Genomic DNA, 24,261 nt, shown 5'->3' with positions numbered 1-24,261 from the left:
AAACAACTGGAGTGAAAATGGAGAATGACCCAGGACATGGCAGACAGGGGCACATTCAAATATGCCCTGAGATGCTACCACTAAATGATCACAACAACCAAACGTGCCTCTCTGGCTGACCACATCGATGCTAGCACCAACAGAAGCAAATAAATCTTTGCCATTGTGAAGGATTTCACCTCACCAGCGGCCTCCTCCAACTTTATTACCCCCTCGCAGGAACTCTGCAACTATCGCGCTCGCTCATTTACAGTAACTTCAACCCACAGCCGGAACCAAAAGACCTTTCCAAACGCCTCCTGATCTTATCTACAGAACCAATGTTAATCACATGGCCCATCATCACTCCAAAAGAAACTGCTGCCACCATGAAGTCCATCGATTTGGGGGCCACATTGGACCCCTGTCACCACCATGCACACTCCAGAGGACTACACATCAGCACCATGCTCACAATCATTCTGAATGGCTCCACCTCCTCTGTGACATTCTCAGATGCTTGGAAACACGCAACTGTCCTCCGATTGCTGAAGAACTACACGATGAACCCTTCAATGCTCGCCAATTATAGACCGATCTCCCTGCTACCAGTCTCAGCCATAGGCTTAGAGAGAATTATCAAGAGAAACTTCACTGAATACCTCAATAAACACCAACTCCTCAACACCACTCAGTCTGGTTTCTGACTCAACCACAGCATGGAAACTGCCATCATCACCGCCACAGATGACATCCCAATGACTCTGGATAGAGGAGACATGACAGCCCTAATCCTACTGCAGCCCTAATCCTCCTGAACCCCATCCTCATCCCACGTCCGCACAACATTAGAATCTAATGAAAACCACTTCAATGGATCTGCTCCTTCCTTAGTGGAAAGGCCCAGTCAGCCTGGCACCCTACACCTCGGATGCCCATGACCTCCTCTGTGGAGTGCTGCAAGGATCCTCTCTAAGCCCAGCCCTCTTCAACGCATACATAATCCCTCTAGCCAGTACTGTCTGCCACACAACATTAACATCCTCTACTACGCCAACAACACACAACTTCTTGTCTCCCTCATGGACAAGGTGCCCAGTACCCGGATCAAGTTCACTACCTGCATGACTGAAATCACTCACTGGATGAAGACCAACTGTTGAATCTGAACACTGGCAAGACCAACATCATAATCTTTAGGAAGAGACGTCACCTTGGGACTCTAGCTATAGGTAAACAGTCCTACGACTGACACCCACCCCCACAAAACTACTCCAGGTACGTCGGAATCATCATCGACAGCAAATTCGACATGACCACCAAGTCAATCCTTTCATAAGACGCCGAGGAATATTTTCAATTGACTCCCAATTAGCACCCAGAAAACCAACACACTGGCTCTCGTAACAGGCAAGTTGGATAACTTGAACACCCTCCATGCCGGGATCACCAAAAACTCACTAGAAGGCTGCAGGCCATTCAGAGCTCAGCAGGCAGAAATACTCTCAACCTCCCAGGGCACACTCATATCACAACACACTTAAAGGAGCTTGAGTGGCTCCCCGTACACAAACTAGAAACATTTCAAACTTCTCATCCACACTTTCAAGGCACTACAGACCACTGGCTCAGCATACAACAATTGCATCTGCTTTCACAAACCTTCCAGACACTTTTGCTCATCTGAGCTCCTACTTGCATACATCCAGCGCATCCGGTTAGTTGAGCCTTCTCCTATATTGCTCCTCAAGCTTGGAACAATATGCCACTACACATAATATCCTCCTCTTCATTTGTTAAATAGCACAAGAAACTGAAGAACTTGCTTTTCGAATAGTCCCACTAGACTCTAAGTTTGGCTAGACTCACACCTGCTCAGTCCCAGGATACCCTCCCGGATGATAGAAGGTAAGGTAAGATAAGATGTGTTTGGGACCTTGGAGATTATTGGTTTGTTGGGGGTTTGCTAAGAATGTTGGTTTGTTGTGGTTTTGGTTGCCATGCATTTAGGGGTACTGAGGCGTTTGGCTTGTTGAAGTTCTGATAGGTGCGGGCTTTTAGCATTTAGGGTGTTGGACTAGGAGAGTGCTGGGGATGCACTGTTTTTAAGGGTTATATTAGGTTGGTGTGCTATGAGTGTTGGATGGGTTAAGACTGAGCATGTGTATATTGTGGAAGTTGTGAGTGGGATGTTTGAAGTTTTAAGAGGTGGTGAGTTTATTTCTGTTGTTTGATGTGGAGTGTTTTATGTGCATGGTCTGTTTTGTATGGGGCAGGTTCACAGAGTTTATTGAATTGTGTTGAGAGGGTTTGCTCTGTTGCTGATGTTGAATTATTGTGAATTGGCAAACAAGTCTGATGGTGGTGTAAGGTTTTTGGCTGTAAGGGGTGCTGTGCTGCATGTTTATGAGTCATGTGTGTGCGCTTGTGCAACAGGCATTGTTCAAACCAAACCCCCTCTAGGCACAGGTGAAATCTGTAAATATATTCGACATTCTTGTTTCAATGAATCGTAATTACTGGCAACTTCCACTTTAAAAAAATTATATTTATTGAAGGTAGATTCAGTACGTGCAAGGTACAACAGAAGAACAAGAGTTAGAGACAAAACAAGCTGAGAACCACATAAGCAAAGCTATTAATGCAAAAAGTTGGAGTGCTACAAGACAAGCTTACCAGCAATCATATGACACAATACAGCAAATGTATGGTTCGTCCAATCATACATGCGAGGGCCGCTGGGAACAGGGCAGCATGCATCTCTATGTCCTATTAGGTGTGTGGCTACTGGGGGAAGCCCCAGCTGGGTGGCAGCTGATTGAATGTGTGGGGGTGGTGATCGTCTTGCGGGTAGTTCCTCTCAAGATGGGGGACTGACATTATCTCGAGTATCAGCCGTAGCTGTGAGTTATGACAGGTGGGAGACAAAGGGGGGCCAGATATCAACTGGCTGGGAACCCTAAGGTCCCAAGTCCCAATATGCTGTGAGTTGTTCCTGACAGTACGTCACATCCCGTTGCCAATTGCCGATTAGGGTTGTAGGGCGTGCCCCTAATGAATTAAGACTGGCAACTTCCACTTGATACACTTGCAACCCCACACTCTTCCTACTCCCTGCTGACGAGCGGCAACTACCGCGAAACACGTGTCCAGGGATGGCTAACGCTACTCTGACTTGCACGCACCACTGAGCATAGGCGTACCCGCCGACGCTGACTACAGGGACCACAGTTCTTCGGGGTAACACGCTAGTGGGTGGAGCAGTGTGCGACCATTTTGTTTAGTGGCTCCCTGAGCCCCGACAGCCGACGGGCTGTAGGTTACGCACCTGCGTTGCTACGAGAGGTACCAGACCTGATATGATTTTAGCAGCCTACACTTGCAACCCCACACTCTTCCTACTCCCTGCTGACGAGCGGCAACTACCGCGAAACACGTGTCCAGGGATGGCTAACGCTACTCTGACTTGCACGCAGCACTGAGCATAGGCGTACCCGCCGACGCTGACTACAGGGACCACAGTTCTTCGGGGTAACACGCTAGTGGGTGGAGCAGTGTGCGACCATTTTGTTTAGTTATTTAGTGGCTCCCTGAGCCCCGACAGCCGACGGGCTGTAGGTTACGCACCTGCGTTGCTACGAGAGGTACCAGACCTGATATGATTTTAGCAGCCTACACTTGCAACCCCACACTCTTCCTACTCCCTGCTGACGAGCGGCAACTACCGCGAAACACGTGTCCAGGGATGGCTAACGCTACTCTGACTTGCACGCACCACTGAGCATAGGCGTACCCGCCGACGCTGACTACAGGGACCACAGTTCTTCGGGGTAACACGCTAGTGGGTGGAGCAGTGTGCGACCATTTTGTTTAGTTATTTAGTGGCTCCCTGAGCCCCGACAGCCGCCGGGCTGTAGGTCACGCACCTGCGTTGCTACGAGAGGTACCAGACCCGATATGATTTTAGCAGCCTACACTTGCAACCCCACACTCTTCCTACTCCCTGCTGACGAGCGGCAACTACCGCGAAACACGTGTCCAGGGATGGCTAACGCTACTCTGACTTGCACGCACCACTGAGCATAGGCGTACCCGCCGACGCTGACTACAGGGACCACAGTTCTTCGGGGTAACACGCTAGTGGGGGGAGCAGTGTGCGACCATTTTGTTTAGTTATTTAGTGGCTCCCTGAGCCCCGACAGCCGACGGGCTGTAGGTTACGCACCTGCGTTCCTACGAGAGGTACCAGACCTGATATGATTTTAGCAGCCTACACTTGCAACCCCACACTCTTCCTACTCCCTGCTGACGAGCGGCAACTACCGCGAAACACGTGTCCAGGGATGGCTAACGCTACTCTGACTTGCACGCACCACTGAGCATAGGCGTACCCGCCGACGCTGACTACAGGGACCACAGTTCTTCGGGGTAACACGCTAGTGGGTGGAGCAGTGTGCGACCATTTTGTTTAGTTATTTAGTGGCTCCCTGAGCCCCGACAGCCGACGGGCTGTAGGTTACGCACCTGCGTTGCTACGAGAGGTACCAGACCGGATATGATTTTAGCAGCCTACACTTGCAACCCCACACTCTTCCTACTCCCTGCTGACGAGCGGCAACTACCGCGAAACACGTGTCCAGGGATGGCTAACGCTACTCTGACTTGCACGCACCACTGAGCATAGGCGTACCCGCCGACGCTGACTACAGGGACCACAGTTCTTCGGGGTAACACGCTAGTGGGTGGAGCAGTGTGCGACCATTTTGTTTAGTTATTTAGTGGCTCCCTGAGCCCCGACAGCCGACGGGCTGTAGGTTACGCACCTGCGTTGCTACGAGAGGTACCAGACCTGATATGATTTTAGCAGCCTACACTTGCAACCCCACACTCTTCCTACTCCCTGCTGACGAGCGGCAACAACCGCGAAACACGTGTCCAGGGATGGCTAACGCTACTCTGACTTGCACGCACCACTGAGCATAGGCGTACCCGCCGACGCTGACTACAGGGACCACAGTTCTTCGGGGTAACACGCTAGTGGGTGGAGCAGTGTGCGACCATTTTGTTTAGTTATTTAGTGGCTCCCTGAGCCCCGACAGCCGACGGGCTGTAGGTTACGCACCTGCGTTGCCACGAGAGGTACCAGACCTGATATGATTTTAGCAGCCTACACTTGCAACCCCACACTCTTCCTACTCCCTGCTGACGAGCGGCAACTACCGCGAAACACGTGTCCAGGGATGGCTAACGCTACTCTGACTTGCACGCACCACTCAGCATAGGCGTACCCGCCGACGCTGACTACAGGGACCACAGTTCTTCGGGGTAACACGCTAGTGGGTGGAGCAGTGTGCGACCATTTTGTTTAGTTATTTAGTGGCTCCCTGAGCCCCGACAGCCGACGGGCTGTAGGTTACGCACCTGCGTTGCCACGAGAGGTACCAGACCTGATATGATTTTAGCAGCCTACACTTGCAACCCCACACTCTTCCTACTCCCTGCTGACGAGCGGCAACTACCGCGAAACACGTGTCCAGGGATGGCTAACGCTACTCTGACTTGCACGCACCACTGAGCATAGGCGTACCCGCCGACGCTGACTACAGGGACCACAGTTCTTCGGGGTAACACGCTAGTGGGTGGATCAGTGTGCGACCATTTTGTTTAGTTATTTAGTGGCTCCCTGAGCCCCGACAGCCGACGGGCTGTAGGTTACGCACCTGCGTTGCTACGAGAGGTACCAGACCTGATATGATTTTAGCAGCCTACACTTGCAACCCCACACTCTTCCTACTCCCTGCTGACGAGCGGCAACTACCGCGAAACACGTGTCCAGGGATGGCTAACGCTACTCTGACTTGCACGCACCACTGAGCATAGGCGTACCCGCCGACGCTGACTACAGGGACCACAGTTCTTCGGGGTAACACGCTAGTGGGTGGAGCAGTGTGCGACCATTTTGTTTAGTTATTTAGTGGCTCCCTGAGCCCCGACAGCCGACGGGCTGTAGGTTACGCACCTGCGTTGCCACGAGAGGTACCAGACCTGATATGATTTTAGCAGCCTACACTTGCAACCCCACACTCTTCCTACTCCCTGCTGACGAGCGGCAACTACCGCAAAACACGTGTCCAGGGATGGCTAACGCTACTCTGACTTGCACGCACCACTCAGCATAGGCGTACCCGCCGACGCTGACTACAGGGACCACAGTTCTTCGGGGTAACACGCTAGTGGGTGGAGCAGTGTGCGACCATTTTGTTTAGTTATTTAGTGGCTCCCTGAGCTCCGACAGCCGACGGGCTGTAGGTTACGCACCTGCGTTGCCACGAGAGGTACCAGACCTGATATGATTTTAGCAGCCTACACTTGCAACCCCACACTCTTCCTACTCCCTGCTGACGAGCGGCAACTACCGCGAAACACGTGTCCAGGGATGGCTAACGCTACTCTGACTTGCACGCACCACTGAGCATAGGCGTACCCGCCGACGCTGACTACAGGGACCACAGTTCTTCGGGGTAACACGCTAGTGGGTGGAGCAGTGTGCGACCATTTTGTTTAGTTATTTAGTGGCTCCCTGAGCCCCGACAGCCGACGGGCTGTAGGTTACGCACCTGCGTTGCTACGAGAGGTACCAGACCTGCTATGATTTTAGCAGCCTACACTTGCAACCCCACACTCTTCCTACTCCCTGCTGACGAGCGGCAACTACCGCGAAACACGTGTCCAGGGATGGCTAACGCTACTCTGACTTGCACGCACCACTGAGCATAGGCGTACCCGCCGACGCTGACTACAGGGACCACAGTTCTTCTGGGTAAAACGCTAGTGGGTGGAGCAGTGTGCGACCATTTTGTTTAGTTATTTAGTGGCTCCCTGAGCCCCGACAGCCGACGGGCTGTAGGTTACGCACCTGCGTTGCCACGAGAGGTACCAGACCTGATATGATTTTAGCAGCCTACACTTGCAACCCCACACTCTTCCTACTCCCTGCTGACGAGCGGCAACTACCACGAAACACGTGTCCAGGGATGGCTAACGCTACTCTGACTTGCACGCACCACTGAGCGTAGGCGTACCCGCCGACGCTGACTACAGGGACCACGGTTCTTCGGGGTAACACGCTAGTGGGTGGAGCAGTGTGCGACCATTTTGTTTAGTTATTTAGTGGCTCCCTGAGCCCCGACAGCCGACGGGCTGTAGGTTACGCACCTGCGTTGCCACGAGAGGTACCAGACCTGATATGATTTTAGCAGCCTACACTTGCAACCCCACACTCTTCCTACTCCCTGCTGACGAGCGGCAACTACCGCGAAACACGTGTCCAGGGATGGCTAACGCTACTCTGACTTGCACGCACCACTGAGCATAGGCGTACCCGCCGACGCTGACTACAGGGACCACAGTTCTTCGGGGTAACACGCTAGTGGGTGGATCAGTGTGCGACCATTTTGTTTAGTTATTTAGTGGCTCCCTGAGCCCCGACAGCCGACGGGCTGTAGGTTACGCACCTGCGTTGCCACGAGAGGTACCAGACCTGATATGATTTTAGCAGCCTACACTTGCAACCCCACACTCTTCCTACTCCCTGCTGACGAGCGGCAACTACCGCGAAACACGTGTCCAGGGATGGCTAACGCTACTCTGACTTGCACGCACCACTGAGCATAGGCGTACCCGCCGACGCTGACTACAGGGACCACAGTTCTTCGGGGTAACACGCTAGTGGGTGGAGCAGTGTGCGACCATTTTGTTTAGTTATTTAGTGGCTCCCTGAGCCCCGACAGCCGACGGGCTGTAGGTTACGCACCTGCGTTGCCACGAGAGGTACCAGACCTGATATGATTTTAGCAGCCTACACTTGCAACCCCACACTCTTCCTACTCCCTGCTGACGAGCGGCAACTACCGCGAAACACGTGTCCAGGGATGGCTAACGCTACTCTGACTTGCACGCACCACTGAGCATAGGCGTACCCGCCGACGCTGACTACAGGGACCACAGTTCTTCGGGGTAACACGCTAGTGGGTGGATCAGTGTGCGACCATTTTGTTTAGTTATTTAGTGGCTCCCTGAGCCCCGACAGCCGACGGGCTGTAGGTTACGCACCTGCGTTGCCACGAGAGGTACCAGACCTGATATGATTTTAGCAGCCTACACTTGCAACCCCACACTCTTCCTACTCCCTGCTGACGAGCGGCAACTACCGCGAAACACGTGTCCAGGGATGGCTAACGCTACTCTGACTTGCACGCACCACTGAGCATAGGCGTACCCGCCGACGCTGACTACAGGGACCACAGTTCTTCGGGGTAACACGCTAGTGGGTGGATCAGTGTGCGACCATTTTGTTTAGTTATTTAGTGGCTCCCTGAGCCCCGACAGCCGACGGGCTGTAGGTTACGCACCTGCGTTGCTACGAGAGGTACCAGACCTGATATGATTTTAGCAGCCTACACTTGCAACCCCACACTCTTCCTACTCCCTGCTGACGAGCGGCAACTACCGCGAAACACGTGTCCAGGGATGGCTAACGCTACTCTGACTTGCACGCACCACTGAGCATAGGCGTACCCGCCGACGCTGACTACAGGGACCACAGTTCTTCGGGGTAACACGCTAGTGGGTGGAGCAGTGTGCGACCATTTTGTTTAGTTATTTAGTGGCTCCCTGAGCCCCGACAGCCGACGGGCTGTAGGTTACGCACCTGCGTTGCCACGAGAGGTACCAGACCTGATATGATTTTAGCAGCCTACACTTGCAACCCCACACTCTTCCTACTCCCTGCTGACGAGCGGCAACTACCGCAAAACACGTGTCCAGGGATGGCTAACGCTACTCTGACTTGCACGCACCACTCAGCATAGGCGTACCCGCCGACGCTGACTACAGGGACCACAGTTCTTCGGGGTAACACGCTAGTGGGTGGAGCAGTGTGCGACCATTTTGTTTAGTTATTTAGTGGCTCCCTGAGCTCCGACAGCCGACGGGCTGTAGGTTACGCACCTGCGTTGCCACGAGAGGTACCAGACCTGATATGATTTTAGCAGCCTACACTTGCAACCCCACACTCTTCCTACTCCCTGCTGACGAGCGGCAACTACCGCGAAACACGTGTCCAGGGATGGCTAACGCTACTCTGACTTGCACGCACCACTGAGCATAGGCGTACCCGCCGACGCTGACTACAGGGACCACAGTTCTTCGGGGTAACACGCTAGTGGGTGGAGCAGTGTGCGACCATTTTGTTTAGTTATTTAGTGGCTCCCTGAGCCCCGACAGCCGACGGGCTGTAGGTTACGCACCTGCGTTGCTACGAGAGGTACCAGACCTGCTATGATTTTAGCAGCCTACACTTGCAACCCCACACTCTTCCTACTCCCTGCTGACGAGCGGCAACTACCGCGAAACACGTGTCCAGGGATGGCTAACGCTACTCTGACTTGCACGCACCACTGAGCATAGGCGTACCCGCCGACGCTGACTACAGGGACCACAGTTCTTCTGGGTAACACGCTAGTGGGTGGAGCAGTGTGCGACCATTTTGTTTAGTTATTTAGTGGCTCCCTGAGCCCCGACAGCCGACGGGCTGTAGGTTACGCACCTGCGTTGCCACGAGAGGTACCAGACCTGATATGATTTTAGCAGCCTACACTTGCAACCCCACACTCTTCCTACTCCCTGCTGACGAGCGGCAACTACCACGAAACACGTGTCCAGGGATGGCTAACGCTACTCTGACTTGCACGCACCACTGAGCATAGGCGTACCCGCCGACGCTGACTACAGGGACCACGGTTCTTCGGGGTAACACGCTAGTGGGTGGAGCAGTGTGCGACCATTTTGTTTAGTTATTTAGTGGCTCCCTGAGCCCCGACAGCCGACGGGCTGTAGGTTACGCACCTGCGTTGCCACGAGAGGTACCAGACCTGATATGATTTTAGCAGCCTACACTTGCAACCCCACACTCTTCCTACTCCCTGCTGACGAGCGGCAACTACCGCGAAACACGTGTCCAGGGATGGCTAACGCTACTCTGACTTGCACGCACCACTGAGCATAGGCGTACCCGCCGACGCTGACTACAGGGACCACAGTTCTTCGGGGTAACACGCTAGTGGGTGGATCAGTGTGCGACCATTTTGTTTAGTTATTTAGTGGCTCCCTGAGCCCCGAAAGCCGACGGGCTGTAGGTTACGCACCTGCGTTGCTACGAGAGGTACCAGACCTGATATGATTTTAGCAGCCTACACTTGCAACCCCACACTCTTCCTACTCCCTGCTGACGAGCGGCAACTACCGCGAAACACGTGTCCAGGGATGGCTAACGCTACTCTGACTTGCACGCACCACTGAGCATAGGCGTACCCGCCGACGCTGACTACAGGGACCACAGTTCTTCGGGGTAACACGCTAGTGGGTGGAGCAGTGTGCGACCATTTTGTTTAGTTATTTAGTGGCTCCCTGAGCCCCGACAGCCGACGGGCTGTAGGTTACGCACCTGCGTTGCCACGAGAGGTACCAGACCTGATATGATTTTAGCAGCCTACACTTGCAACCCCACACTCTTCCTACTCCCTGCTGACGAGCGGCAACTACCGCAAAACACGTGTCCAGGGATGGCTAACGCTACTCTGACTTGCACGCACCACTCAGCATAGGCGTACCCGCCGACGCTGACTACAGGGACCACAGTTCTTCGGGGTAACACGCTAGTGGGTGGAGCAGTGTGCGACCATTTTGTTTAGTTATTTAGTGGCTCCCTGAGCCCCGACAGCCGACGGGCTGTAGGTTACGCACCTGCGTTGCCACGAGAGGTACCAGACCTGATATGATTTTAGCAGCCTACACTTGCAACCCCACACTCCTCCTACTCCCTGCTGATGAGCGGCAACTACCGCGAAACACGTGTCCAGGGATGGCTAACGCTACTCTGACTTGCACGCACCACTGAGCATAGGCGTACCCGCCGACGCTGACTACATGGACCACAGTTCTTCGGGGTAACACGCTAGTGGGTGGAGCAGTGTGCGACCATTTTGTTTAGTTATTTAGTGGCTCCCTGAGCCCCGACAGCCGACGGGCTGTAGGTTACGCACCTGCGTTGCTACGAGAGGTACCAGACCTGCTATGATTTTAGCAGCCTACACTTGCAACCCCACACTCTTCCTACTCCCTGCTGACGAGCGGCAACTACTGCGAAACACGTGTCCAGGGATGGCTAACGCTACTCTGACTTGCACGCACCACTGAGCATAGGCGTACCCGCCGACGCTGACTACAGGGACCACAGTTCTTCGGGGTAACACGCTAGTGGGTGGAGCAGTGTGCGACCATTTTGTTTAGTTATTTAGTGGCTCCCTGAGCCCCGACAGCCGACGGGCTGTGGGTTACGCACCTGCGTTGATACGAGAGGTACCAGACCTGATATGATTTTAGCAGCCTACACTTGCAACCCCACACTCTTCCTACTCCCTGCTGACGAGCGGCAACTACCGCGAAACACGTGTCCAGGGATGGCTAACGCTACTCTGACTTGCACGCACCACTGAGCATAGGCGTACCCGCCGACGCTGACTACAGGGACCACAGTTCTTCGGGGTAACACGCTAGTGGGTGGAGCAGTGTGCGACCATTTTGTTTAGTTATTTAGTGGCTCCCTGAGCCCCGACAGCCGACGGGCTGTAGGTTACGCACCTGCGTTGCTACGAGAGGTACCAGACCGGATATGATTTTAGCAGCCTACACTTGCAACCCCACACTCTTCCTACTCCCTGCTGACGAGCGGCAACTACCGCGAAACACGTGTCCAGGGATGGCTAACGCTACTCTGACTTGCACGCACCACTCAGCATAGGCGTACCCGCCGACGCTGACTACAGGGACCACAGTTCTTCGGGGTAACACGCTAGTGGGTGGAGCAGTGTGCGACCATTTTGTTTAGTTATTTAGTGGCTCCCTGAGCCCCGACAGCCGACGGGCTGTAGGTTACGCACCTGCGTTGCCACGAGAGGTACCAGACCTGATATGATTTTAGCAGCCTACACTTGCAACCCCACACTCTTCCTACTCCCTGCTGACGAGCGGCAACTACCACGAAACACGTGTCCAGGGATGGCTAACGCTACTCTGACTTGCACGCACCACTGAGCATAGGCGTACCCGCCGACGCTGACTACAGGGACCACGGTTCTTCGGGGTAACACGCTAGTGGGTGGAGCAGTGTGCGACCATTTTGTTTAGTTATTTAGTGGCTCCCTGAGCCCCGACAGCCGACGGGCTGTAGGTTACGCACCTGCGTTGATACGATAGGTACCAGACCTGATATGATTTTAGCAGCCTACACTTGCAACCCCACACTCTTCCTACTCCCTGCTGACGAGCGGCAACTACCGCGAAACACGTGTCCAGGGATGGCTAACGCTACTCTTACTTGCACGCACCACTGAGCATAGGCGTACCCGCCGACGCTGACTACAGGGACCACAGTTCTTCGGGGTAACACGCTAGTGGGTGGAGCAGTGTGCGACCATTTTGTTTAGTAACTTCCACTTGATATTCCCCAATTAGAAAGTTTTTTGCGCATCTGTGCAGTATCAGAATTGAATCAATCATATGAAAATCAGTTTCCAAACTAATAATAGAAATTGTAGGTCAGATCACTTCAGAATGAGGTACATAACCCCAGTCCTTGCTGGGTCGCAAAACAGCTTCTACTTAATATGGCTCGTTTAAAGACCATAGCCATATCAAGGTGAAAGATAGTTCCATGCTGAGATTTACATCAATTGTCAGTGTCCAGTCTTCAGGAACTCAATCGACGTTGCTAAGGTTTTTTTCCCAGTGTGTGTAGCAGTTCGATTAGCAATTATTTGCTGCAGTAGTGTCACACCACCCATTCAGAATTAATTACAATTAAAGAGCTTCCTTTTAACCCCTAGAAACCAACTTTATCATATTTTTTATAAGGGTCTTTGCTTTAATTTCGTTTTACATATGTTGTTTATTTGACACACAAGATCCCTTCTCCAGCCCTGAATAGCTAAGAGTATGCACATTTACTTCATCGCAATGGTACAGAGACAATAATGTAAAGATCATACTATGAATACAGATACAGGGATCACTTTTAATAATTTGCATTGATACCTCGAGCAGCCTTCGGCACAAGTGTTCCTCCCACTCTGGTTCCGGTGGAGATTCTGGAATAAAAACCCAATCGGCTCCACAGGCCAGAGCTGTCACCAGGGCTAAATATCTGCAAATAGGAAGCAAACCATAATCAAAACAGATTAATGTCACTAAAGAGAGGCTTAAATCTGACAAACAACACATAGGAGGTTTTTTTTTCACAACAAGCTGCGGATTTCCATACATTAAATTCTGGATTATAGGTCTAAAAAGTAAAAGTGCAGAATATGTTTGTAAGAAATTCCAAGAGGATAACCCAAACGAGAAGCCACTGAGAGCCAATAAGGACCAGCACTCTTCCGCGGTCAAATCCATCTCTCCTCATCACTCTACTTCTGCTCTCTTCCACAATGGATTAATGGCATTGCAAGGTCGAATGGCGATCTGGTGTCCTCTGGCATAGAGTGGTGAAAGTGAACATAAATGCTCCAGCAGTGAAGCCAGCTTCCCCATCTACTGGGTTGGTTGGTTGTTTGGACAAGGTCTCATCTTAGATTTAAAACAAGTTTCCTGATCCAAGGCTATTAGCTTTATCTGCCGGTACCTCCGTTTTCTACCTAGCATAATACTGTGAAAGATTAGAAAAAGACTGAACAACAGAAGTAAGTGGAACACGAAAAAAAACAGGCAGCATCAGGGTAATCATGATGCTGTTGATGCCAAACGACATTAGTTAAGAAAAATCCAAAGATTAAATAACTAATCATAAAGGAAAAGTATCACCTACCCACAGTGACGACCCATCACCTCCAGCACAAATGTCCTCTGGTGGCTGCAAAGATCACAACAGGGCACAAATGTTTAGAGGCATCATGGAGAACACGCGTCATCAGTCATACATTCCATTTTCAAAAGTACCTGGAAAACCCATCGTGATCAATCTTTGTGCAGTATTACAACAAAACAAACAAGCAATGGCAATGCCAATAGGCCTGGCTTTAAAGTAATGTTGTATGGTAATGTGAAACATTACAGATAGATAGCATGAAAACGGATATGCATTTGTGTGGAAGCAAAAAACTGTAGAAAAATACAGGTGTGGATTAAAAGGTTAAATTACAATTGCATTGTTAAGCCAGACCTAAAACTCCATGTAGGTTAATGACTGCACTACTCTCGTCTATGCTGCTGCCAGAGAAAAACGCCCTGAATTATCTAGTTATCTAAGAAATGTTTAAGCATTTCAGTGTCATGTGTGTGCCTCTGCAAGTTTCAGCTAAGGTAGCTGGATAAATAAGCAAAATGATCACAGCTGTTAGGAGGGAAAGCACTTGTTTTGTGGAAGCACACAACTTGTGCCCAATCAAAAGATGTACTCCTGGCACCCAACACGTGGGCAAAGTGATGCTCACATAATTGTCTGGCGACACCTGCGCTGTCAAGCCAGACCATAAAAATGATAGACCGAAGGAAAGAATTTGAAAAGCTCACAGGCAGCTCTTCGTTTGCTCCAGCGAAATTCTATGTGAGGAAGTCCACTAATGCAGACAGGAAAAAAAGAGATTAGCTCAGAAGGAAAAGATGTATTGCAGACATCTTTGAAAGTTGAGGTGATTTGCTTGTGTGAGCAGAACAAACGAATGAAGTGGACGGCCAACCTACCCAACATGACAGCCACCTGTGACAAAAAAGATGTACTCTGGCTGGTGGCACTAGAGTGCTTTGGGGCCATCTCTGCATTTTCTGGTGGTCTGCAGCTGCAACAGTTAATCAAAGTAATTAGGATTTCGTCAACAGTGCATCTTGTGGTGGAGCAAAGGCCTCTGTGGTCATATGAGATATGAATATTGTCTGCAAGGATAGCTTATAGTGGAGGCAATGTTTTCAAATAACCAAGGGTTGAGGTCTTGTTGTCACACCCAGAGAGAGAGACGCAAGATTAGAGAACTTTAAATAAACAACATGTTTCACTTGGCCTTGACTAAAAAGTATATGGAAATATAATCCAAAGCACCAGATCACGTTCTGTGTCACTATAAACTAGGCCTGGGCGGCAAATTCCGTTCCGTTCGCGGAATTTGCGGAATTTGGGTAATTTCGCGTTATGCGGAGAACACGAAATTGCCCAAAATTCCGCTTTACGCGACTTCGCGAAATTTTTGCTTGTTCGCGTTCTCAAAATGCGTGTTCGCGAGATATTTCTCCCCGAGCACGCAAACGGCGATTGTGAACAGGAAAAAAGCATCGCGAACAAGCAATTCCGCGTGTTCGCGGAATTTCTGCGTGTTCGCGGAGATTTTTTACCGTTTCGCGGAGATTTGCGTAACGCGATTACGCAAATTCCGCCCACCCCTACTATAAACATTAGAATCCAGCGATTATAAAATGGCATCAAAATACCATTGTATTTACCAATTATTGTCTACGTCCACTCATGTACCCTACATTAGAAGGTAGTGCATACAAATCACACAAAAATCAAACACTACAGAAATCCTACTATGGTTTAAACCTGCAAGTTCTTCACTGTGCTCCTGCACTCTTAATGTGGCTCACTGGTCTTGAGCACCTTGTGTGCCAAGCTTTACAACTTGCAGGTCATAGGTAATAATATAGGTGTGGCCCATTCCTATATTTGCTACTTCTGAGGAAAGGCTATCATGAAAAAGGGTAATAATAACACATTCCACTCACAATGTTGCAATACCACATTACTCTGGTAGCAACTTCTATATAAAAGCAAGCCTGTTGTTACGAAGTTGCTGGTTCGTTGCTCATGTCCCTCATTAATTTGTGTGGCATTCCTTCCTTCATATCTTACTTTAGCAGCAAGCACATTGAAGAGGTGTTGTGGCTGCATAGGCACTTTCTCAGCAAACAATTAGCACAAAGCTTCTGCAAGGTAACATTTCCAGCCTGGATGGTACTGTGAAAGCAACAAGTGTGGCAAAAATCCAACATCTGGAAAATTCTTGTCCAGATATCCTGCTACTGAGATCTTTCACCATGTGGCTGCCTCTAGCAGCGCCGAAGGAAAAAGCGTTTATTAACGGTGACATCACCTGAGGAAGCTTGGGAAGGACTTCTGGAGAGGAGCAACGTCTTAGTCTGCCGTTGCAGGAGACAGGAGAAAGATGTCAAAGAGAACATCATACGTATGGTGAGATGCTGAATATCTGCCTAACTGGCACGGGCTGCTGCCCCTCGGAAAATATACTAGCAACTGAGGACCACTCCAGAATGTAACATTGAGCAAGGTTTCTCATTGACTTGACCCCATTTTCCTACAGTAACCCAATTTCAGGGGGTTGTCCCTTCGTTATCCCCACAACTCTGCTTACTATTACTTAAACATGTGAACTGTCCCCAGCAGATACCCTCGCCTCCCTGAGGTTCTGACTCTGCAAGTTTGGGACATCCTGTAAAACTCTCCAAATGAGTGGGATAAACCAATGCTTATTATCTCATCGGCCGTGAGCTCCAAGCATTTACTTTTCATTTATTCATACCTGTGGAAGTTTACCAATCCCAGTAAGCTACCTGGAATTTGACTTTTATGGTTTAATAATCTTTACCCAGTTTTGAGGGTCTTTGCTGCAGTTTATCAGCACAGTGTCATATGCTTTGAGAGCAAAAGTCTGCTTTTAGAGCTCGAACACAGAAAATTGTTAGCATTGGGTTCAAAGGGAGGAAAGCTTTCTGCAGAATGCCAGGGTCTGGCACCCTGAATAAGGGCATGAGGCATTTCACTACACTTTCAAGCTATGGGTTTGACAAAAAAGTTTCTTTTCAACCCTGAAGAACCACCTCTACAGATGGCTAATCAAAAGAGTGTGCACTGTAAGATTCAGTCCCACTACGACAGATGCCAGAGGCTGAGCCGAAGGCATGAGGGCACTCCTGAAAGTGGTAGCGAGCTTTACAATCAGAACGGTGCACGGCACACGACGTAATTGTGTCTATTTTGTTCATCTGTAGCACTCCTAACCAAAACACCATTGGTGATTCTATGTTTGAATATTGTTCCATAGCTGAATTTCATTCTGGGATTGAAACCGGTGATCCTAAGATTCACATAGATCTCGCATCTGGTACACTGACCAATACGCCTACCCTATGGCCTCACAGAGGGTCTAATTCTGTTTCATCAGGGTCAGTGAGAAAAGTCTAATCATACAAGTGCGCACCTCTGGGCAGTAGTTGTAATGGCATCTACGATTTCCATGATTCGATGAAGAGCTGAGTCAGTGCCGATCGTCATGTCCGTCCCACAGAAGTCGTTGTCGATAGAGCCCACCATGCCAACGATGTTCAGGTAGCTAGAGGCTTTGGCTTCTTCACTTGTGATCCTTCCTAAGAGGAGAATGGAACCAAATAAAACAAATTTGGCCTGTCAGTCAAATGCCAATATGCACCACAAAGACCCACATTTTCCAACTGATGCAATCATTGCATCATGTTTTATTATTAGGAGCACATTTGTTGGCTCTTGAGGTTTAGAAATATTGAAATTAACTAAATAAGCAAAAATAGAAATGTGGATAAAGAAGTCACAATATTCAAACATAGAAGTCACAATAAAAAGGTTATGAAGGGGATAAAGGAGCTATGAGTGTAATGGTTCCTGCTTGCCCTTGAATGGAAAGGTCAAGTCACAACATATTCCTCAATAGTTATCTATAGCTCTTTTTATAGAACACATGTAGCATTTAACACCATCAAAATGCCTTGAATGTAGACCTGAACTGCTCACTGGCCTAGAGCTAAAGCACCTATAACTGCGATGCTATCCATATCTGGGACATATTGCTACCCCTTTGTGCCGACACTGTCAATCGTGTGCATGGAATAAGTCAGCCAAGTCCATACAAATGGCCTGGAGTCGCAGGCAAGGGCTATAATAAGTCGGGCGGAGCATATAAAGACCCAGCCAGCTCTTGATAGAAGGGCTAAAATGCTGTTAAAAGATCCCATCCATTGATGGCATAATGCGCCAATGAGGACAGTGTGGACAGAGAGGAGGATAACAACGACGTTGAGGCACTTGGTCCCTACAACCATAATAAGTCACCTGCCCCATTGTTGTCTATGGCGGTGATCAAAAGATTCCAATATTCTGATTTAGCCTCGTAGCCTGTCGCAGCGAGCCTGCAGCAGCCATTAAATTCCTACTTGTTAAGGGCAATGACCAGCAAGCTACAATTTATTGGCAGGGGCTTCATGAACCATGCACTTTAGCTGCTTGAAAGTGGCTGAGGGCGCCACTGGGCAGCATGTGAAACCTAAAACCATTAAAATATGAATGTCTCCTTTCAGCGTCATAGATATTACTGCAGGCTCACTTCTATGAGGGAGTTGTGGGATGAGGAATCATAGAAAACAAGGAATCATGAAAGGAAAAAATGAATGGAGGGGGATGGAGAGAAAGATGGGAGGGTGGCAAGGAGGATGGATCGATGGGTAGGTGGTTCTATGAATAAATGATAAATGGATGGAGGCAGAGGGTCACATCCACCAAAGCAGCAGCAGAGGACGCTCCTTCCTATCTCACAGCGAAAACATGGAACAACCTCCCTCTGCAACTACGGACCGCCACCTCTCTACGGGAATTCCGAAGAGCACTTAAAATCTGTCTCTTCGATTGCGTCACCTGAATCATCATGACCCTCAAGCATCTGGATTCTCTCTCGCGCTCTATAAATACACTCCTTGATTGATTGGATGGAGGGAATGATAGATGGATGATGAATGGACATATGGGTGGATGGTGAGTCGAATGATAAAGAGAAGGGTGAACAGATAGGGTGAAGGAAGGGGTGACGAATTGAGAGCAAGGAGGGTGACAGGAGGAGGGAAGGTCAATAGAGAGGTGGTATTCATGCAGATGATTAATAAAATAAGATTTTCTCCACAGGCAAAGTTCCAGATGCAATTCTGCACAGGAACAGGCAACCCCAAACATAGTTATAAGAGAAGACAGTGATTTGATGACAAACACACGATCATTTTCTATAAAGAATGTCAGTATGTTAAGGACAGGCAAGCCCAAGGACAGCTGTGAGGAAAGACAGGGAAGAGGAAAGCGAACATATTAGAGAGAGGTACACAAAGAAAATGGTGAGGAAAATCAGCATATCAAACGCAAGAAATCATGAGAACAACAATGATCAAAGACAGGTGATCAATAGGACGAGAATGTGAAAAATCAGCATGTTAGAGACAGGTGAAGACAAGGATAATGTTCATGTTACCTGCTTTAAGTAAATCAGCTAGTAAACCACTCCACTCAGAACGAAAGGTATCTGCTCCAGTTAAGCTGCCGTCACCACCAATTACACAAAGATTGGTTATTCCCTTCTTTACCAGATTGCATGCAGCCTTGAGGCGACCTTCCCGTGCCCGGAAATCCTGGCATCTAGCACTTCCAATGACTGTGCCGCCCTAGAGAGAATACCAGTGTAAATGGTTCAGTGCACCTTTTAGGAAATATTGCTTTTCGGATGGTCCAACTCAAGGCATGAAGATTTGCCTAGACACAACGGCCCGCTCTCAGCTCTTAAAGCACCTCCCCCAAAATTTGGGAACATGTTTTTTGCAGGAGATGCTAACAGAGCCACCTATTGTAAAATATTGGCACGTTCCACAATCCTCAGTGCTTTTCAATGCTTGCATGATCTTCTAAAGGTTTTATTGCATTGACAAGTTCTCAAGGTAAATCCCAACAGTACATAACAAGCACTGACAAACCCCAAAGGTCTGGGTTTAACCTGCTAAAGCATGTAGCATTAGCATGTTAGAGCGAGACACACAGGAGGGAGCCGGCAGGTGCGGACAGAAATTGCTACAGTTGTATAGTGGACCCTCATTCAGTACAAAAGCGCAGAGATACTCCTGTTGGAGTCGATTCTAGCGCTATACAAACTCACAAATAAATAAATGCGAGCATTCACGTGGAAGCCAAAGGATACAACCAAAAGGCCAATATCATTAGGTAGGAGATGAATACTCCCTCCCGAGCCAACATGTAACTGACAGCGACTCAAGCCAATGGCAGAAAGAGGCTGGTCCAAGAAAATCAACAATGGGTCTGTTTGACAGTTGTGCAGTTAAAACCCAACCATACAAAAGTATTACGTTAAGATAAATACACACACATAAAAATGCACAATTGTTCATCTTATCACCATCTCATGCAAGTGCAAAATTTAAACAGAATACCATATAGTTTATAATGCTACAGTCACATCTTAAAACATTCCTAACCCCTATTAAACTCATCCATCAGCACAAATACACCATACTTAGTTCTAGACACTTAATAAGCACCTCTTTTTTGTTTCTCCTTACTCTACATGCAGCCCAAGCATAATCTGGCCACTGAACGTTGCATGTAAGGTGGAGAGGTAGCAGCGCATAGCATCTGATTACTTACCCTATGGAGTGTGGCACTCCACTCTGCACAATTATAAAGGGTCTGGTGTTCCTGCACCTGGTCTTACCGGATGCGGGAACAATGGTACAGAATGGAAAATCTGTCCGGGAAGGTAATCTTGAGAAAGGACTGCTGTACAGCCTGGACCTTTTAAAAGGCCCCTGTCAATCCCACAGACAATGCACATCCCTGTGCCAGCCAACATTCTCCCCTCCTCGGCTCTCCCCCTCCCTTCAACACCACCACCCTACACCTCAGCAAATGTGATTTTTAAACCCCACCATACTAGGGAATACTGTGTGTAATGCGATCTGCAAAATTCTGGTCAGCTCATTCTGGAGAGGTGTGGCGCAGCGACCAGAGCGGCTGAATCCAGAGCGTGGGGCCCGCCGTTTGATCCCCGGCACCAGCGGCAACTCCCCTCAGCATCATGGGACTCTGGGCAATGGCTCACTTAATCTCCCCAATGGCCTCCAGCGCCTTGAAACCCTTGAGGGGTGATATGTTTGCACTTTACAAATACGAATTATTCTGCAGGGTTAACTCATACTTGCAGAGCACTGGTGTGTTGTTGCCGCGCGGTTCCATTAATTTTGGGGGCAGAGTTTGCATCTGATCAATATCGTGCAACCTATAATCAAGCCGAAGTTGCAAGGGTTAACACTTCCGATCGAAACTGGAATGCCAACGTTAAACGTTCTACAGGATTATCTAAGCTAAGGTATTACTCCTAGCTGATAGAAGGCTTACTTTGCAGATAATGGCTAAGGTAGATCTCCACAATAGTCTTTAGCAATATCCAATCCTTATAACTACTCAATCAACTCAACTTGACATGCCATGATTTAATTCTGGCTGGTCTACATTGCCTAGAATTCCATCTCACAGAGTGTAACCTTAACATGACTAATCCATGGTAAGGCACGATATCCCAGCTGCACCATTCTATCAATCATATTATTTCTGTACCTAAATCCTCTATGATTTAACCATAGCCTAATGCATAGGAAAACTGAGCTTGTTTTCTATCAAAATGTTACGTTATGTTAATGAAGACTTGGTATAGTGAACGACTCGTCCTCAAAGGGGCATCTTGGCACTGGGGCAACAGAAAAGTCAGGAGCAGTCATTAGAACAGCCACACTTAACGCTGTTTTTTAAAACCTACGAAATCATGTGATATAGCCCTTTGTAACTGAATACTGTGATTTTCCTATGGGGTGTTACGTGCATAGGTGGGACGCCACAATGATGACGGTAGTACACAACCCACCCTAAAGCTGTCTTAAAAAACCAAGCTGAATATTAGATGGAATATCGGGATATCTATATGTATTGACCTTGTGCCTCCTGATTATTGTTATTTTACTGTTTACTGAAAATAAAAATAAATTTACAAAGAACCTACGAAATCAGTGCAAGCCCTAATAGCAAAGGGGAAATAAACCTAAAGAAACAGCTGAATCAGTGGCGTCGATTCATTTAAATGCACAAGTTGCCTAAGAAAAGTATTCACACCCACCATGTATGGCTGTGACATCACAGATCCACTCCATATGATGCAGATGGAATGTCCTTTAATGCTTGTTCAACTCCTACTTGGCCTTAAGATGCCCATTGCATTTGAATTCTTACATAGAGAGACAGTTGTTTTCCCAGTTTGAATTTTCCAGTCAAGGTCAACTGAGAACCTCCCCCCAAATAGTCAAACGCTTGTACTTTCTCTACCATATTTGACTTTACCAGGCAGCTTGACGGGACAGGGAATACAATGATGACAAGAGGGACAGGGAAACAGACCCACAAGGGGGTGCAGATCATGGCTCCCACTTGCAGAGAAGCCTGGTGAGATGTTTAAAGACGATTGCCCTGGTTGTCCCCGGGTTCAAGTGTGGGAACTGACGCATGAGCAAGGACATGGAGTCCCCACACAATCCTGCAGTCACCAGTGAGTATGCAGAGGTAAAAAGGGGGAACTTCGAGAAGAGCGACAGGTGAACCAGTAAACACGGATATGCAAGCCCAGGCCATGGCTCATAATTACACTGCAGTCTAATGAGGCATTTAAGATGATAACCTGTTCATTCCTAGGATCAAGGTTTGGAGCAGACATTCAAGAATGCACAGGAGCATCCTCTATTCACCAGGAAGTCTCTTTGGGTGAGGAAGGTGGACCACAAGCAGAAAAGGGTCAGGGAATGGGCCCTCAAGGGGATGCTTCTTTGCAGCTAAAAGTAGGGTGGGCACCTCTCTCCAGTCATTTTGGACACTTTCTCCAGTTCTCATCTTTTCACCTATAAATCAGTGATTTCAGATGTGTTAGTCTAATTAAAAATGCAAGCAAAACAAGACTGAAACACCCACAATGCATTAGGTTTATTATACAAAATTCCAAGATTGGAACCTGTCCATAATGATCCAGAGGGAAGTGGTCATACTAGCTTAGTGTGTGAACAGTGAATGTGCCTTTTAAGCCTCTTGCTTTAAGAAGGCTGGGTCTGGAAAGCACTTATCACAAAAACGTACGTATGGGTACTTTTTGTATTTCAGTCTTGATTTTGCACTAAGAAACAGATAACCTTTGGCTTGGTCTGAGTACCAGTACCTTCAGTGTAGAGACCTTTTTGAACCTGCAATTTCCGGATTTCAGTCGTCTTTAATGGCTCCCATGCCTCGATGGTAAGTGATCTATGCCATCTCTAGTCCGTGCTTAATTTGTAAAAGAAAGAGTGCCAGTGCCCAAAACTCTGTTCCCGCGGTGCTCTCAAAAATCAGCTCGAGGAGTGGAGGGGCATAGAGTGGAGGGGAATAGATTGGAGTAGATTGGCGTGGAGTGGTGATGAGTGGACTAGAGTATCATAAAGTGGAGTAAAGAGACGTACAGCAGAGAGGTGTGAGTGCAATAGTGGAGTAGTGTGTCATAGAGTAGAGTGGAGTATCACAGAATGGAGTCGCACAGAGTGGAGTAAATTGGCAGAGGGGGAGTTGTGTAGAGTGGAGTAGAGTGTTGTACACTGGAGTGGCGCAGAATATCCTAGACCGGCATACAGTGGAGTAGAGTGGCATAGAGTGGAGTGAGGTGGAGTGTTGTAGAGCAGAGTGGTGTGGAGTGAAGTGTCATAGAGATGAGATTGGCATAACTTAGAGTTGAGTAATTGGTCGTGGAGTGGCATAAAGTGAAGTAGAGTGTAGTGACGCAGAGTGGAGTACAATGTTGTAGAGTGGAGGGGTGTAGAAATGAGGGAGTAAGATGGAGTAGAGTGTCGTAGAGTGGAATGGCATAGTGTGATGAAGGTGTAGAGTGGAGTAGAATGGAGGACAGTGTTGTGGAGTGTCGTGGAGTGGAGTAAGGTGGCATGGAGTGGTGTACAATAAATTGCGTAGAGTGGAGTAGGGTGTCGTAGAGTGGAGCAGGGAAGAGTGGATTTGAGTGTTGTAGAATGGCATAGAGTGGCATACAGCAGAGTGGCATAGAGTGGGTTAGAGTATCGTAGAGTATTGTAGAATGGAGGGCTGTAGAGTGGAGTACAGCAGCCTAGAGAGTAGTAGCATAGAGTGGAATAGAGTGGAGTAGTATAGAGTGGAGTACAGTGTCAGAGTGGAGTACAGAAGAGTGTCAGACTGGAGAGGCGAAGGGTGGAGGAAAGTGTTGCGGAGTGGAGCAGAGAGGACTTGCGGAGTGTAGAGGAAAGAGTTATAGAGTGGAATGGCATCGC

The 24,261-nt window shown here is 48.9% G+C and overlaps 1 protein-coding gene across 3 annotated transcripts in view; it reads right to left on the bottom strand.

Annotated features, from left to right (window-relative positions):
- Nucleotides 1-24,261, bottom strand: part of LOC146856404 (ATP-dependent 6-phosphofructokinase, muscle type-like) — a 334,110-nt gene that overhangs the window by 106,876 nt on the left and 202,973 nt on the right. For all 3 annotated transcript variants that reach the window (XM_085654532.1, XM_085654533.1, XM_085654531.1), the window contains 4 exons: nt 19,365-19,554; nt 17,301-17,466; nt 13,901-13,945; nt 13,132-13,240 (listed from right to left, as the gene is read on the bottom strand). In XM_085654532.1, the coding sequence (XP_085510658.1) occupies nt 13,132-13,240; nt 13,901-13,945; nt 17,301-17,466; nt 19,365-19,554 (510 nt within the window). The remainder of the gene's footprint in view (nt 1-13,131; nt 13,241-13,900; nt 13,946-17,300; nt 17,467-19,364; nt 19,555-24,261) is intronic.

Source organism: Triturus cristatus, chromosome 4_1 (genome assembly GCF_964204655.1).
Source record: "Triturus cristatus chromosome 4_1, aTriCri1.1, whole genome shotgun sequence".
Lineage (NCBI taxonomy): Eukaryota > Metazoa > Chordata > Amphibia > Caudata > Salamandridae > Triturus > Triturus cristatus.
The sequence above is the reverse complement of the archived record's forward strand: the minus strand, read 5'-3'. Positions and strand labels throughout refer to the sequence as shown.